This window comes from Staurois parvus, unplaced genomic scaffold (assembly GCF_062004578.1).
Source record: "Staurois parvus isolate SC_StPar_1 unplaced genomic scaffold, SC_StPar_1.0 ptg000696l, whole genome shotgun sequence".
Lineage (NCBI taxonomy): Eukaryota > Metazoa > Chordata > Amphibia > Anura > Ranidae > Staurois > Staurois parvus.
Genome location: NW_028318492.1, coordinates 5435674 through 5454921, shown reverse-complemented (window position 1 = coordinate 5454921; position 19248 = coordinate 5435674). Strand labels below are relative to the sequence as shown.

The window sequence follows — 19248 nt, the reverse complement described above, 5'->3', positions numbered from 1 at the left end:
TTCATCTTCACTGAAATTAGCCTTAGATTTCACTGTGGGGACCTGAAATTTGCTTGAAAGAAATATATGGCATTGTCTTCCAACATATCAATGTGATCCTTACTTGCTTATAAACAAAGTCAAGTGATCACTATGTCAGAGAGGACATAGTGATTACGTGATTTTGTTTATAATTATCTAGCTGGCTACTTCATTTATCGCAAGTATCCACTGCACCAGCAGTTTTACAAAATGTCCGCCTTCTGCATATTTGGCTTTGAAGCAGGGCCTTTTTTCACACCCCCTTCTTGCTATTGTCTATTTTTGACTGCCTTTGCTTTATACTTGGTTTGCCTAGGCTACAGAGCCAGTCATAGGTATTATTCTCCCTACTTCCATGTAATTGTAGGCAGGCATGAACACTGTATTATGTGGTTTTCTGTCAACGTATATATTTCCCCTCTTCTGGTGTCACCAGACGTCTGAGCCAGGGCTTTGCACCCCAAAACCCAACAGTAGTAGCAGGAGGTCCCCCACAACATTCCCACCACAAGGTCATTTTCCCAGAACATAAATTTGGCTTGAATCTGTTGCAAGCTATACAGTCACTTTTTAATATATTATGAATTAAATGATGTTCTACACTATCTGGCTTTTGTCTTTTAGCTCACTGTGTTATCTTACTTGGATATACAAGCTGCAAGGATTGTCAGAGAAGGGTGGTCTGTTACATAACTGGGTGAGCATGTTCTTATCTCGCCTTTATTTGACTTATCATTGGCTTGTGTTTGTAAATAAAAATATTTACTTCCAGTAAAGCTGAATGTGGTAACACTGATGTGTACATTTGATAATGTCAGCCAGGATCCACAGTGACTGGTGTATAACATACACAGACTTATGAGCTGCACAATTTAGCTTCAAATAATATATGATGCAAATTAGAAAAGCCGGTATACCATATAGTGTTCTAACAGAAGAAAGGCCAGTGGTGCAAGCCAATTAGACATTGCTGGACCACATAGCGCTGTTAATCTAACAACAATCCAAGGTTGGTTATAAACAGGTAGAATTTTGTTGATACAGAATTTCTGAAAATTTGTTTTTCAGAGTGCAAAACACACCATTAATTACTCAACAGATTTTGTGCAAAAGCATTGTGTTTGATGGCCATTCCAATATTTTGAAATGTGTGATAATGTTTCAGCAATGTTTGATTATGCATATGACCATGTCAGGTGACCATGCCATTCCATGCCAGCTTATTTGCTTTGCTCATTCATACAGCTCCAAACTAAAAGCTTACAATATCCAAGAAAGAACAAGTAGAATTGTGTTTTAGATAAGAAATGACAAAAATTCTTCAACACTCCCCTTCGATTTTTCAACTCCCTACAGTTGAAAACAAAAATCACCTTGTAGAAGATCGAACAAACATTTCAAAAACATTTGTTTTCAAATCAAAATTCTACCAGGGTATGGCCAGATTAACATTGGGTGTTTGATGCTCAGAGAGGGGAGTAATAATCTCACCAGTTGGTCTAATCGTAAGGTTGGAGTTGGGTTGTTGCCCAAGTTGTGATGTAGGAAAGACAGTTCACATACACAGTATGTATTTCAACTATGTATTCAAATCCTAAAATACTGACCTGGCAAACCACTTTTATAAAAACAAATGTAAGTTAATTTTATGGGAACCATCTTTTTGCTATTCAACTTAAACTAGCATTGCAAAATAGCTAAGATAAGACTATCAACAGCAAATATTTAATATAAGCATTTAATATAAAACACATGGTGTCAGAAATGTAATTCCTGTGATCATTCACTTGAAAGAATTTGAGCAAAGTTTCAGAACACTGAGCACATGATTTAGCATTCAGAAATGAACTGTCTATATATAAAAAAAATAATAAAAATAAAAAAAGACATTTTACAATTCACATAACTGTGTGAAGTGGAGCACAAACACATACACAGAAAACAGAGAAATAAGACACAGCTAGCTAAGTATTTTTGATTTAATTTGAACTTTTCTGCCATCTGTGAACATCAGCAGCCCTGGGTATACAGAGTTAAAGCAAAAGTTTACCTAAAACAAGAAAATACAAAACCAGCATACGGGACATTACCTATTATCAGTGAGATGTGTCCCTTGTGCTGCTGTGTCCTCCTTTTACCAAAATCTACCTCCTCCAATACTCCCCACTCACCCCGTCCACCAAAAGTTTCTGGTGTGGCAGGGGTTAATAGAACTCAGGGGCTGTGACATAATTAAGGTATTCATCCTTTCATAGAATCCGAGCTACAGCTTCCATTAATCAAAAAGGATCTATGAATGGAGGATGGGTGGACGAATGATAGGTCTGCTTCCTCCTTTTATAGATCGTGTTTCATTCATAGAAGCCATAGCAATGGCTTCTTTGAATGGAGCAGCTGGATGGAAAGAGCAAGCACAGTCAGACACTCCTGATGAGTGACTGTCACAGGCCCTTAGTTCCATTAACCCCACTACACCCAAAGATTACTGCATGGGGGTGAAGGAGAGCATCAGAGGAGGAAGATTTCAGTGAAAGGAAGGCACAGCACTACAAAGGACACATCCTAATGAAGGTAAATAATGTCCCTTGTGCTGATTTAGTATTTTTTTTGTTTTAGGTATACCTCAACTGATTTTAAAGTGATCCTGTACTTTCACCTTATTTTAATTTCCCCATTCTCCATTCATCTTCAGAAGCAAAGAGAGAAAGACCTATGTAAGCTCCAAGTTGCATGGGACAATGATATTTCCCAGCATGGACAGCATAGTGTCACCTTAAAGTGGAACTGCACTGCATCTGAGCACCACAAACTAAAAATGCTATTTAATTCATTGTTAATATTCAAAGCAAACTCACCCATCCATTCATGTCTCCATGCTTTATTTTGCTGAGAAATTATTTTGAAAAACATCCCCTAGCATTTATGGCAATGGCCATCTTGAGTAAGAGCAGATGATTCATGTAGCTTTTACTTCCTGGAATCCATATGCCCTTAGCTCAGGTATTGGCTGAGCTGAGAACCCTCCCTCTCCTCCTGAAGACAATTGGGATGTATGACATCATTTGTCTAGGCAGAAAACCAAGATAAAACGAGTATATATACTTTCCTATCTATTTACTTATACCAGCAGCATAAGGATTAAAAATAGTCAATGTTGATTGAGAGAGTGAAGTTCTACTTTAAGGAAGGAAGCTAAAATAAAAGTACAGTGTACGTTCCACAAGTCCCCTTTTTAAACTATTACTGAAACATTAACTGGAAGGTATTTTTTTAAGTCACTTACATATTTTCATAATTGTAGCTCTTTGCTACTTTTTAAAACACGTCATTCTTTTTTTTTTTAATCCAAAGAAGTTTTAATTAGTATTGAAATGTGCATATAGTAACATCAATGCTAACAAAGACATGTACCTACATTGTATATATTCAGTCAAAGGAACAGATAACACAAGGTCTCTACAATATAGCATACACAGAAGGAATGTATTACATAGACAATAGACAAGTTATCAAAATTGCTGGAGACAAATGAAATGAGAGACCCAATCACAGAGTGTTTGCAGGAATAATTGCGAAATAAAATAGCAAAGCCTACAGCCCTGGCCAAATGTTTTGAGCATGACACAAATATTAATTTACCTGCAAGGAAACATGCAGTCATCATTGTTTTTCACAAAAAGGGATTCACAGACAAGGATACTGCTGCTACTAAGATTGCAAATCAACCATTTATCGGATCATCAAGAACTTCAAGCAGAGAGGTTCAATTGTGAAAAAGGCTTCAGGGCACCCAAGAAAGTCCAGCAAGCACCAGGACTGTCTCCTAAAGTTGATTCAGCTGTGGGATCGGGGCACCACCAGTACAGAGCTTGCTCAGGAATGGCAGAAGGCAGGTGTGAGGGCATCTGCATGCACACTGAAGGATGGCTTGATGTCAAGAAGCATAGAAGCCACTTCTCTCCAGGAAAAACACAGGTACAGACTAATATTCTGCAAAAGGTATAGGGATTAGACTGCTGAGGACTGGGGTAAAGTAATTTTCTCTGGTGAATCCGCTTTCTGATTGTTTGGGGCATCTAGAAAAAAACCTTGTCCAGAGAAGAAAAGGTGAGCGCTACCATCAGTCCTCTGTCATGTCAACAGTAAAGCTTCCTGAGACCTTTCATGTGTGGGATTGCTTCTCAGCCAAGGGAGTGGGCTCACTCACAATTTTGCCTAAGAACACAGCTATGAATAAAGACTGATATAAAAACATCCTCAAACTTTTCCCAGCCTCCTAAGAACAGTTTGGCGACAAAAAATGCCTTTCCCAGCATGATGGAGCATCTTGCCATAAGGCAAAAGTGACAACTAAGTGGTTTGAGGAACAAAACATTGACATTTTTGGTCCATGGCCAGGAAATTCCCCACACCGTAATCCCATTAAGAACTCGTGCTCAGTCCCCCCAGTACCATAAAATCTGGCAAACTCCAAGCATTGATTATGCAAAAATGGGCTGCAATCAGTCAGGATGTGGCCCAGAAGTGGGCTGACAGCATGCCAAGGCAAACTGCAGAGGTCTTGAAAAAGAAGAGTCAACACTGCAAATACTGACTCTTTGCATAAACTTGTAATTATACTTCAATATACCATAGTAACATCTGACAAAAAGATCTAAAAACACTGAAGAAGCAGACTTCATTAATATTTGGGATATTCTTAAAATGTTTGGCTAGGGCTGTATATAATTAAGAGTATAATTAGTTGAGATACTATGAAAACCAATAGCCATGTGTTATCTAAAATATACGGATATTGTGAACTTTGTAGTACCCTTAGACATATCACAAATGTGTATATGGCATCACAGCCACATCCTAAACACATAAGGACAATCGTTCAAAATCAAGTACGGGCTATGTCCAATGGACAGCAAGTAGAAGGTTTTGCCTGCCACATACCCTATATTTTCCAATTTTTTTTCAGACAACCTCTGTGGTCATTTAACCTTACAAGTACTGGCTTCTGAACTTGCATTGCCATGCTCATCACAGCTGTTTTGGCCCAGAACTTTTGGTTTGGGTGCAAAGGCAATACAAACATTAACAAGTTCATATGCACTGCATCCTTGTGAACACAAGCTGCTTTGCACATGGGATGGCTTGGCATGCAGACTTTGCGTGATTCTGATGGCACCCCCTCCAACAAGCAGCAACAGCAGAGGTCCTGCAGTGGTAGTGGCAGCAGAGGGGCTGTATATGTCAGCATGTTCTCTGCTAGGATATACTCTTGCAGTGTCAGAGGAAAAACTGCAGAGGAGGATGAATAGCTTTGCTTTCAGCCTGACCCTGCAAGGCAGAGCCGCCACCCTTGAAAAGAAAGTGCCTTTTGGAAAGTATTAAGTGAAGTGTTTCACAAGAAAGGAAGGCTCAGATTACACAATCATCAGCCTTCATCTATAGTGAAAGATAACTAAAATATCATGCCATATTAATACTTGGGTTTAAATAATCTTTAAATCTTTGAAAAGTATTGTTTTTCATGACATGGTTCACATGTACGACTTGTAGAGGGCTGGTTACTCTTTTTAAATTTGAAAAGCACTCAATGCTTTTCCTTAAAGGAAAATCAGTACATAAAGTCCCCTCTTAGATACTAACAAAGTAAATTTGTGTTTATACATTGCTTTGCCATAGAACATAATAAAAAGAATTTAGACTGAAGAAGTGTACACAATGTAATAAAAACAGTGCACATCTATATTGTAATATAAATTGTAACAACTGAAGAAGGTATATACAGTGTAAGTTAAACATTTACATTGTGTTCTTTTATTTTTCACATTGCTATGATTCGGAATGCTTTGTTAGAACACAGTGGGGTTGATTTACTAAATGCAAATAGACTGTGCACTTTGCATGTGCAGTTGAACTCTGCAAGTGCAGTCACTCCACAGCTTAGTAAATGAGGAGATGCTTTGCTGACTTCCATCATCCAATTATGCAGTTTTTTTATTTGCTTTGTATGTGATTGGGTATTTTTTGTAAACTAAAGCTTTATCTCATTTACAAAGCTCTGGAGCAACTGCATTTGCAAAGAGAACAGTCTATTTGTCTTTAGTAAATCAACCTAGTCACACTACAGAAACATTTGATTGTGCCACTTTTTCATTCATACCTGCAAATAATGTTTATCTTCTGCTAGTTTAATGGAAGTTTTCACAGGTAACATGCAATGAAATATCCAATCAGCTCTATCCTACGAACATTAAGGTGGCCAGGAACTCCAGCCAATTTATTTTAAAGCTTTGGACAGGGTTATGATACAAAATGAGAGGGAACAGATGTCCAGAACATCCCCTCTACCCCTGACAATAACTTTAAAATTTGCAGTTACCCTTCAATTTTTGTCCAGGTGACAATCGATCCCATGAAGATAACCGAGCTTGGATCTCCCTAATGAGGAGCATTAAAAAAAAACAATATTTCTAAACCTTTCCTACTCCTAAACTAGAAAAAAAAATTGGCTAGAGTTTTAAATGAGAAATGTGGGCAGGCTATAGGTACTCAAATATTTATATATTCTTAATAAGCAGTAAATAAATGTAAATAAATGTGAAACCAAACCTTCACTGACCTCTATGGAGTAATACATCCTCAAAGCCTGCAGCCTAAATTTCTCAGCTTTACTTCCCCTTCTTTCTGTATTTCAGATCCCACCCCAGTGAAATTGCAGCCAGCCTGCCATAGTTCTAATCTCTATTATAAACACACAGCGGGCTGCATTGGAAGAGGGGAGAGAGCAAAGTGTTGAGACCAGCATTGGCTGACATCATTGGTTTGCTTATGAACTTTGGGAATACATTGCTCTACAATGGCTGTAACTACAAATGTCAGGGCATTTTATAATCTCCGCAAATGTTTATGCGCAACGGATCAAATTCAAAATCCTAACACTGACGTACAAAGCTGTCCACCATACTGCCCCGTACTACATCACTGACCTAATATCCAAGTACCACCCAGCATGCACACTCCGCTCCTCACAAGACCTCCTTTTCTCTAGTTCCCTGGTCTCCTCCTCCCATGCCCGCCTCCAGGACTTCTCCAGGGTGTCCCCCATCCTCTGGAACTCCCTGCCCCAACCCATCAGATTATCACCTACTCTCCTCTCCATTAGGTGCACCTTGAAAATCCATCTCTTCAGGGAAGCCTACCCCACCCCCTGCTAACTTGACCGACCTCCTCCACTCTTCCTACTACTCCATCCCCCACAGCTATCTCCTCCTGTGCCACTATCCCCTCCCTCCTAGATTGTAAGCTCGAAAGAGCAGGGCCCTCGATCCCCTCATGTTTTGCATTGTATTGGTATTGTTCTGTCACATGTTCTGTCCCCCTTTGTAATGTACAGCGCTGAGCGAACCATTGGCGCTTTATAAATACTGTATAATAATAATATTACTGTAAGGCATATTTCTTTATTAATGTGTATTATATGCAATCTCAGTCAAGGTTTGGTGGTTGCTTAGTTACAATCCAGTTTGTAGGTTATGATATATGGAGGCTAGCCTGATGACGTCTCTTGGTCACAAAGTAACAATTGTTTCCGGGTAGCAGGAGGCTGGTCAATCCTGACTATGTCTCTATATGGGGTATATTGAGGAGTGGCCTATACATATGCAGACAGAGTGGGCGCAGTTAGCTGTGGGAGCTATCAGCCTCCCATTGCTCTCAATGAGGCTTCTGCCCACAGCTAATGACCACTTGCCCCTACTGGGTCTCCCGCATGTAATCAGTAATGGCCCCATTTGCAACTGTCAATGGGGCATATGCAAAAACCACTTTAACAAATCCTGCAAGCTTCACACGGGAATCTCCATTATAAAAATGAAACATAAAAAAAAGATCGTTTGGAGTGATCCCTGCAATGTACCTGCAAAGTGGAATCTTTTCTTCATTTTAATTTAGACTCTAACGCCTCATGTACATACTGTAAGTGGTGAGAGGCCTTTATTCCCACATGTGCAAATTTGCTGGGTGCGAAAGTAAAGAAATATTGACTTTTACAAGAGTGCAGCCATATACAGAAATGCACTTGTAAACAGGCTGTATGCTGCACCTGCAGCTCCCCAGGCTCAGGAAAACACCCAGAATCTTATGCTGGGCATATTTTCAGCCTCTTGTCATCTGTGTGCATGAGATCTTAGTGAGCCTTACGTTTTCTGCATAGAAAAGGAAACATACTGTACATTTATCACACATGCAATGCCAAGTTGGATATAGAAGTCATGGAATGATCTGATGCTGTGATCTGTCACTGTATGGTCGTTGTCACTGTAGCAAAAGCTACTGTTAAAAAAAAAGAAAAGAAAAAAAAAAGAAAATATGAAAAGTGTTACCTTTATCTTTGTTTTTCTCCTTCCCCAGTGAATCCAGTTTCTTTCTTAAAGATTTTTTCCTCTTTTGTCCATCTATAAAACAAATGATTGCAATGTTTTAGAACTGCATTAGAATTGAAATAAGTGAATTTTCTAGCACCTCAAGGACTGTATTAAATATGTGGGGCTTCAGTTGAAAGGGTCAGCACACCCATAATTGGTATTTTAGTTTATTGCAGATCCTGAGAAATTAAACCCTTTTACAGCTTACTATAATTTCTCAATGACTATGGTGGTGAGATCTGCACTGTTGAAGTCCTTGACTGTACCTGTATTTTTTATGCATTACATTTAATTGCATATAACAGGAAGCGCTCAAGCATACAAAGGTGGCTGGGAGCACCCAAAACATGAAAATTGATAGCAACAGAACAAGAAAATAGGAAGGGAGATCTAATAGTCGAAGTCCCTAAGAGATAATAAAAGGTAACTTTAGGTGTACCAACCCTTTGAAAAGACCCATTTCTCTTTCAGGGTACAAAGCAGACCCACAGGCCCACAACAAATGTACACAGCTAATAACATGACTGTATGTCTCATTGTTAGCAAGCTGGATATTTAAAAAAATTGACCCAAGCAGAAGCACATAGTTAACTTCAAAATAGCTTTACTACACAGATGAATGTTCTGTTAGACCAGCCTTTCTCAACCTTTTTATCCAAGAGTAACCCTTGATTTAATTTTCATGTCTCAGGGAACCCTGTCAAAAAACAATTAATTGGGGACTAGAGGGAAGAATGCCCCGTATATGGTGCTGGTCAAAATGCCACCCTTACATATAGCTAAAAAAAATAACTTTTGTCATGCCATTGGCTCTGTCACTTGGTGGTGGTCCCATATCTGTGCAAGGGAAAATGTCACCAGCACACCGAGGATCACCAATATGGGTCCAAAAGTTTTAATGAACGATCACATAGTTACATCAAGGCAACGTTTCGAAATCTCACAGGACCCCTTCATGAGGCATGTGACCTGATGAAGGGGTCACATGCCTGATGAAGGGGTCCTGCGAGACTCCGGAACGTTGCCTTGCTGTAACTATGTGACCATTCATTAAAACTTTTGAACCCATATTGATGATCCTCGGTGTGCTGGTGACATTTTCCCTTGCTGATTCTGTTCATTTCAAGCCGACTGACGTTGCAGCACCCACTTATACACACAGCCATTTTTAACACAGGAACGAGTGCGTTTGGATTGTACACTTCCATATCTGTGCAGATATCTGTGCAGGAGCCATCAAATTGGAGATCTATGAGCCTTAGCTCAAGCAATCCCTAAAGGAACCCTAGTTAAGAATTGCTGTCTTAGACAATGGTTTGTAGCAGTATAAGGAAACAAACACTGGGAAAAAAATTCTGATTAAAAATATGAGTGATTTCTTGGATTATAGAGAATAAAAACTCAAATACTACAAGTGCTCTAACACATTCCAGAAGCAAAAAAACTTGCTTTCTTTTTAGTTTAAGAAAGAGTTAAGAGGAAATAGAATGCCTGAAGGTTTTATGGGCAAAGTTCACAATGCCAGGTTCCTGCAGACCCTCAGTCCAACTGTCTACTCGTACCTCCTATATAGGCACACAGTTACTGAAAAGCAGGAATAATCAATGAATTACAAGCTCACCAGCACCCTCCTAGCTCATTGAGAACTACAAACTGTTTTCCGTGGTGCCAGATGGAATTTATGCGGGATTTCCCACACACCTGCGCTCTTTTTAAATTGTGACAGTGGGTGTTGGGAAGAGGAGCCCCAACCCACTGTCACAATGAAGAATCAGGAGTGAGGGGGAGCGAGGCTGCTGGTTTAGTAACATGTTAAATGTTACACCCTGAATACAGGTGTAACATATTACTAAAGGCAAATGTATTCTTTTATCGCTGTTTGTATCCCCCATTAGGGAGATACACCTCTCTTTTAATCCAGCTGAGTGTTATCACCAAAAGTAAAGGAACATAACAAATATTTTTGTTTATCGTCAGAACAGAGTCGAGGGGAAAATATGTTTTTCCTTTGGTTATGCTTTATTGTGTATGTTAAGGAGTAGTATTGTAATACCCCTTTCAGTTTTTCTTTTTCTGCTGTCTGTGTCCCATCTAGGAGATTATTTCCTGTCCCACAGACACACAGGAATAAGGCCTCATGCACACTGCAGCTCAAAGAAGCTGCTCCTACAGCCATATGAGCTGCTTTGAGCTTTTTTTTTTCTTTGTTTGTTAATTCCCTCCATGTAAAGCCTATGTGTCCATGCATACTGTAGGCGGTTTCAGGAGTTTAGTGGTAGGGGAGTTTACAGGCAAAAAAAAAAAAAACATCACTTGTGTGTTCAGGAGAGGAGCTTTTGAGCTTAAAAAAATGCTCAAAAGTGAAAAAGCATTCATAACTGTGCATAAACGCACATTAGCGCATGTTAATGCATTCTAATGACCAGAATTCTGGCCAATAGAATGCATTAACACCAGATGCTGGAAGGCACATTAACATGCATGAATGCACATTAACGCACATGCTAGAACACATCTTTTTACTGCGTTTTTGATTCTGAAAACTCCTACAGCTCAAAAAATGTTTTTGAGCTTCTCAGTGTGCATAAGTCCTCATACACACTGGATGTTTTTACAGCTGCTGTTTTTGGCTTTTGGTGTTTTTGTCTGCAGCCAGTAAACTCCACAGCATGTTATCCTATGTGTCCACGCACACATAGACTGTAATCAGCAGTTTTGGGCTGAAAAAAACCCCAAAACGAGTTGGTTTCTAGAGGATTTTTTAGCTGTAAAAATGTTTATTTTTTAGCAAAAAAAAAAAAAAATTTTTTTTCATAAAAAATGGCTAAAAACCACAAATGCGTAACATGCAACTAAACACTAATGCAAAAATGCTAAAAACCGCTGAGAAACTCATGTTTTTATAGGGACTTTACACAGCTAATGTTACCAGCGTTATTAAAACGTCCAGTGTGCATGGAGCCTACCTGTTGTAAACTGTATTGGAAAACTTCTGCACTGGTTATAAAAAACAGATATTACGTAACATTTAGTACACCAAATTAAATCAAACCAGTGCAGTAAAACTTGAAGAGCGTAATTTGAATGCCATGAACCTTATCTTTACAAAATTCCAAGTCTTACTTCAGAGACCACATTAGGAACTCCCTAAGGAAAACAAGACAGGCTTTTTATAAGCAACACATGTAGCTACCTCTCCTGGATGAAGCATCTGCCAAATCCGCAGACCATGCCTTCAGGGGCCGTCTACAAAATCATCAACTGCTCGTGGGGGCTCAATAAAACCAGCAAATGCTGACATACAAAATTAAACGCTTCAACTTTATGAAGTTTAAAGCCCTTTAATGTAATTTCTTATATACTGTAAGTAACCCTAATAGAACATTAGTTTAACTGAACTTAGGAAATATTGCTATTATAAAGTACAAAAAAAGTCTGAATAGATGATGTAAGCCAGGGGCCGATGTCGTATCTGTCATCTCTCCTGGCTGAACACCCCCCTTCTCTGCATTCCCATTTCTTCTTTCATCAGTGCTGTGTTTTATTCTGCATGTGGCTGCCAGTGAAAGTACAGACTATTAGTGTGTAAACTTTAAATTCCATACATAGAAAAGTAGTAGACCTTTAATTGTTAAGGAAACCTGAGACTGTCGGCTACTTGATTGTAGCTGTTAGGATTCAGTTATCTAACAACATAAATTAAGCTGACCATAGATGGTTCAAATCTCGGCCGATTCAGCAGGGACTGGCGGAGATTCAATCCATCTATGGGCTAGCTGACTGTACTCAAATCAATCCATTGATCGACTTGGCTACCTACAATAAGCATGTTGGATTTCTAGCATGCAATTTATTGCCAGCGGCTACGGCTGTGGAATCACATAGCTCTGTGGGAGGGATTCAGTCACTGTTGATGGGGGAATCAAGTGTATTTCTTTCCTGCAACTATGGGTCTATGGCAGTGTTTCTCAACTCCAGTCCTCATGGACCCCCAACAGGTCATGTTTTCAGGATTTCCCTCAGATGAAACAGCTGTGGTAATTACTAAGGCAGTGAACCTGATCAAATCACCTGTGCAAAATAATGGAAATCCTGAAAACATGACCTGTTGGGGGTCCATGAGGACTGGAATTGAGAAACACTGGTCTATGGTCTACTTTACTCACACTACCTATACCTGTACTTAGGGTATATAGAGGCTATAACTGCTAACCTGTTAATCTTAAAAAGCTAGATGTATGCAGATCAAGAGTTCTGACTTCACCATTACTTTTTAATTTGCCTACTAGTTCTAGGTCTGTGTCTTAAAAAGTACTGATGTGTGGGCGTGGATTTCTCAATATGAGTATGTTTGGTTCACTTACTTTTTTTTCGTTCACTCAGTTTTATTGAACTGCATGACCCCTTTGTCTTGGGGGTCCCCTATTTTTGTGACGAGCAGACAAATCCAAGCCGTTGGGTTAAACCTGGGGCACCTTTTGCTGGGTAAAGATCTGAGTCCTGCCCCTCAGCTCCACCTCCTCTTGGAAAGTACTAAAGCCAGGAAACTAGTTTTCTTAAAAGGAAGCTAGCAGCCCCCTTATTTCTCTCACTGAAGGTTTTCTTTCAATGAAACCTATGATAAACTTAATGGGTTGCTACTGTTGAACCCTCCTTATAAAAATGCTATCTATCTTACTGTTGTGGTGATCCTTTTGGTTTCAATGTGTCTTGAGTTACCAGAGCTGTAAAACAGGTCAAGAGTTCTAACTTCACTTGCTGTATACTTGTTGTGGATCAGTCACCCAGACCACTTTGAAACAAGTGGACCAACAAGTGAACCAGACAACTTGTTTTCTTAGAAAGAAAGACCAGCAATGTCAGCCTATATATTTCTCTCAGTGCAGGTTTCCTTTAAAAACAACTGATTTTGTGTGTTCAGGGGTGTGACATTGATTCTCCTGAATATTCCTCCCCTGCAGCACCAGCTAGCCTTCTGCATTAATTACTTAGTTACCTATTTTCATAGTGCTGTAAATGTTTTATGATCAGAGAATTCATAAAGAAAGGCAGGAGCCAGAACAACTATGAGGTTCAGATAAGTAACCAAGGAGAACATAACCAAACAAGAGTGCTTTATTCATATAAGGGAAGGGAAGACATCAAAAATATTTTTGTACATTATCTCCCTCTTGCATGAAAGCGACAAATCTTCTGGCTCAGACTTCAGAGGGTGTCTGCTGATAACAGACAAGAATGAAGTGTTGTACATCACGTCACTTATGTTGATGCTTTGTACTACTTGTCCCTTTGCTGTTGTAATGATGCTACGTTTCTGGGCACAGCCAAAAGATTGCAGGAACATAAATCTATTTAATGCATATGCACATAATTTGAAGCTGTAATGCCTCCCCCTCATCTACACCATCACCCATTTATTCAAACATTTTGTCTCACACAGATGGAAGACGACTATTCTGTTGTGACACCTCTAAAACGGTTTATATTTTTTCACTGAATACAAGATCTTCTGTGAATGGATGAAAGAGTGGAATGAGTAAACCACAATGTCTTGTCATTTCACAAAAAAAATTGTATCTGATGGAAAAAAAAAAGAATAAAAGTTTTGTGAATGGACAAGGTAGAGTGTGAGCAACCCAATGTCAGAAGCTCACAGAAGACTTTAGTATCCAGTAGAATAAAATTAACATTACATTACACGTTTATTGATTCTGTGTAATGTAGCACACATATTTTAAAAGATTTACTGCTAACAGCTTGATCCATAAAATCCTCCCTCTTTTAAATTCTGTCCATCCATAGCCAGCTTTAGACTTTTCTAAATAAAAGGATACTTTTCTTGATAAATGTGTTCTTGTTTTTAAGAGGACATTTCACAAATACACTACACTGCACTGTGAAATAGTCCTGATCTTTAACCACTTGCGTACAGGGCACTTATACCCCCTTCCTGCCCAGGCCAATTTCCAGCTTTCAGCGCTGTCACACTTTGAATGAAAATTGCGTGGTCATGCAACACTGTACCCATATGAAATTTTTATCATTTTTTTGTCACAGATAGAGCTTTATTTTGGTGATATTTAATCACCTCTGGGTTTTTTATTTTTTCTTAAACAAACCAAAAACTATTGAAAATTTTGAAAAAAAACAAACGTTTTTTCTTAGTTTTTGTTATAAAATTTTGTAAATAAGTGATTTTTCTCCTTCACTGATATGCGTTAATGAGGCTGCAGTGATGGACACTGATAGGTGGCACTGATGAGGAGGCACTGGTAGGTGGCACTGATGGGAATTGACAGGCATCACTGATGAGCACTGAAAGGCAGCACTGATAGATGGCACTGATAGATGGCACTGATAGATGGCACTGATAGGCAGCACTGACTGGCACTGATAGGCGGTACTGACCGGCACTGATAGGAGGCCCTGATGCGCACTGATAGGCGGCGCTGATGCGCACTGATAGGCGGCACTGATCGGCAGCACTGATAGGTGGCACTGATTGGCATTGATAGGTGGCACTGACTGGCACTGATGGGTGACACTGAAAGGCAGTTCAGATGGGCACTGATATGTGGCATTGATGTGCACTGGTGGGCACTGATATGTGGCACTGATGGGCACTGGCATGAGGCACTGATGAGCACTGACAAGGGCACTGATGGACACTGACAGGTGGCGCTGCTGGGACTACACTGATCATCAGGGCACACTGATCTTCAGTGCCCTGATGATCAGTGTACATGTCCCCTCCGCGGAAAGCCGATTACCAGCTCTCCTCTCCTCTCGAGCTGTCAGTGTGACAGCTCGAGAGGAGAGAAATGCTGATAACCGGCAGTTCCCTGTTTACATGTGATCAGCTGTAATTGGACACAGCTGATCACATGACAGAGCCGACATCTTCGGCTCTTTCCGTGATCAGTGATCCGCTGTGTCCGAGGGACACAGCGCGCTGCCGATCGCCGCGCTGAGCGCTCCCTGAGCCACACATGCGCGGTGAGAATGGGAGGACATCATATGACGTCCTCCCAGAACGAGAGAACCACCTTGCGTCCGTCATATTACTATATGGCGGGCGGGAGGTGGTTAAATAAGCCCCCGCAGAATTTTGCAGTTGAAGCCACTGTGGAGCAACTCATCTTCAAATCAAACTAGTGAAGTTAAGGTTGACGTTAAGTCTCATCCCGATGCTCTCCCTCCTCCTCCTGTGCATCTACTTTGTATATTTATATATATATATATATATATATATATATATATATATATATATTAGGTTAGGTTAATAGGCTTGTAACTCACTGCTAGAAGGGGGAGCTGAGCAAAGGAGAAAAGGCCCATTTTGTGAAGAGCTGTTTCAGGCAGCCTACAGTACAGAGGTTAAATATAGACACGGTGACTGTACAAACTCACCAGCACAGGTCATGCGGATATGGGTACACTGCTGTCAAACTTCAAACTGAGCTGTGCAGGTGAGTCCAAACAGCTGCCATGTCTTCTTTCACTTCCTTTCACTAGTCCAAAAAGATAAATAATGGCTCTTCTTTCTGTATGGGGTCTGTGCACCTGTGTGAATGAGCCCTAAATGTGCTAATAAAAAATGAGGATGAATTACAGTACTTCACTGGGGCTGCAGCTACAGAGGTCAGTGAGAGCTTGTTTGAAAGTTTGTTTACTGCTTTTCAAGAAGATGTAATTGTTTGGCTATTAAAATCCAGTTTATATAGTTTTTATATAATTTTTATTAAAAAATAGTATACATTTGATTTTTTAAAAACTGGCACTTGGTAATATGGCTATAAATCAGTGTTCAGTTGATTGTAACATAAATATAAGTTGCAAAACATTCTAAGACTAAAACAATACTAAAATTGACTACAGTTGGTAAAATGGTTATCATACTTTCTGGATGAATCGCCGGCCTTATTTTAACTACAGGTTTACACTATATGATTTCGGTGGGTTCCTGTGTCCACTTAAAGGGAGAGATCCATCCAACCAGGGATCATCCGGGGATATTGATTGCTCTATGACTCCTTGAGGGTCAATTTTTTAAGGTGAGTGCACACAATAGAAGGTGATGGATAAAAGTGGCACCATAAATATAAGCATGAAACAAAATGTGGGAATATAAAAGTTGAAGAATTGAAAAATCTGGATTTTGATATTATATTTTTTTTGTGCTATAATTTTGTTTTCCACTTCTGGGGCTAATTTCTTCACTTCTTGGGACTTTTTTTAATTTATTTATATCAATTGATATATGTCACGGTTTTATAATTGGTCACTTTGATTTTATATTTACTTTGGAATGTATTTCACTTTTAATTAAGGTAATAAGGATACACAAGCTTTATTAATATTCTTTCACTTTAATATTATTTATATTATGATTTGACAATATGGTATTTTAGTATTTACAGCGCTACACCATTTGTTCAAAATACAGTGATCAGTGCAAAAAGCACTGACCCTGTACTAATGACACTGGGCAGGAAGGGGTTAACATCTGGGGCGATCAAAGGGTTAACTCTGTGCTGTTTTACTAAGTGTGCTGTGTGTGTTTTACTAGGGAAACAAGCTGCTTTGTATTGCTCTTCTGTACAGAGCAATACAAAGTAGCCTGTTAAGGCTGACAGGGGAGAGATCTGTGTAGTTTACATACAGACCTCTCCCCTTTCACTGTTCCTCGTCGATGGCTGGGTTTCGGTGGGGAATCTCCATCTGGGACATGGTGATCGACAGCTGTAGTATTCTGCTATAGGGCGGCCGGGAATGGGGTTAAAGAATTATTATCTGAAACCTGTATGCAGTTATTACACATCACAGGTATTCACAGATAATTTTTTTCTGTTATTATTACTATTATTATTATTGCTATTATTAATGTTTTATTTATTAGTTACATAGTCTGGCTGAAAAAGGACAACAGTCCATCGAGTTCAACCATTAAAAAAAAAAAGTTATAATCCTACACCGACACTTGATCCAGAGGAAGGAAAAAAAAACAGCAAAGCATGATCCAATGTGCTCCTGCAGTGGAAAAAAATCCTTCCTGATCCCCTGAAAGGCAATCAGATATTCCCTGGATCAACTTTACCTATAAATGTTGTGTCCAGTTATATTCTGTGTATCCAAGAAAGAATCCAGGCCTTTTTTAAAGCAATCCACAGAGCTGACCAGAACAAACTCTTGAGGGAGTCTATTCCACATTTTTACAGCTCTTACTGTGAAGAAACCTTTCTGTGTTTGGAGATTAAATTTCTTTTCCTCCAGATATGAAGAGTGCCGCCTTGTCCTCTGTGATGACCTCAGGGTGAATAGCTCTACACCGAGTTCATTATATGAACAACTGATGTATTTATACATGTTGATCATATCCCCCCTTAATCTCCTCTTCTCAAGAGAGAATAAATTCAGTTCCTCTAATCTTTCCTCATAGCTGAGCTCCTCCATGCCTCTTATCAGTATGGTTGCCCTTCTCTGTACTTTCTCCAGTTCCCCAATGTTCTTTTTGTGAATTGATGCCCAAAACTGAACTGCATATTCCAGATGAGGTTTTACTAATGATTTGTACAGCGGTAATATGATATCTCTCTCTCTGGAGTCTATACCTCTTTTAATACAAGAGAGGATTGTGATCGCTTTAGAAACCACAGCTTGGCATTGCATGCCATTATTAAGCTTGTGATTTACCAGAACTCCCAGATCCTTCTCCACCATTGATTCCCCCAGTTGTAACCTTACATTTATCTACATTAAACCTCATTTGCCACATAGTTGCCCAATTAACAGTGCATTGAGGTCGGCTTGTAAGTTGTAGACATCCTGAAAGGACATTATTCCACTACACAGCTTGGTGTCATCTGCAAAGACTGAAATGGTATTTTTAATCCCAGACCCTCTAATGTTTATAAATATATTAAAAAGTAAGGGTTCCAACACTGAACCCTGGGGTACACCACTAACAACCCTAGACCATTCAGAGTATGAATCATTAACCACTACTCTCTGAAACACTTTTGCAAAATCTAACTATACCACATCCACAGCCGCCTCTCTGTCCAAGGTTTTGCTCACCTCCTCATAAAAAGAAATCAGATTTGTTTGACAACTTCTGTCTTTCATGAATCCATGCTGTCTGTTGCTTAAAATATTTTTTTCCAGCAAGAACTCATCTCTGTGGTCTTTTATTAAACTCTCCAATATCTTCCCAACTATAGAAGTTAAACTAACAGGTCTATAATTACTTCTACTTTCTAATAATTGGCACCACATTGGCCTTACGCCAATCCAGTGGTACTATGCTAGTCATTAAAGAGTCCCGAAAAATTAGAAACAATGGCTTTGAATTGACAGAGCTCAATTCTTTAACCACTTCCAGTCCGGACACTTTTACCCCCTTCCTGTCCAGGCCAATTTTCAGCTTTCAGTGCTATCACACTTTAAATGACAATTGCGTGTTCATGCAATACTATACCCATATGAATTTTTTAGCATTTTTTTTGAGACAGATAAAGCTTTATTTTGGTGGTATTTATTCACCACTGGGATTTTTTTTGCTATGTAAATGAAAAAGTCCAAAAATTTTGAAAAAAAAGTGTTTTTCTTATAAAATTTTGCAAATAAATAATATTTTATCATACATCTTGGCCAAAATTTATTGCGTTATCTTTTTAGTAAAAAAAATAAATAAATAATAACCCAAATTAGTTTATAACCAACAATTATAATTTTTAAACTTTTTTTTTACATTTTTATTTTATTTTTTTTATATTACTATTTTTTTTGCATACTGTCACCCTAGCAG

General features: G+C 39.1%; 1 protein-coding gene across 1 annotated transcript in view; it reads right to left on the bottom strand.

The window, feature by feature from the left end:
- Nucleotides 1-19248, bottom strand: part of ARHGAP6 (Rho GTPase activating protein 6) — a 358220-nt gene that overhangs the window by 89918 nt on the left and 249054 nt on the right. Inside the window, exon 3 of the mRNA XM_089653001.1 lies at nucleotides 8400-8471. Within this exon, the coding sequence (XP_089509127.1) occupies nucleotides 8400-8471 (72 nt within the window). The remainder of the gene's footprint in view (nucleotides 1-8399; nucleotides 8472-19248) is intronic.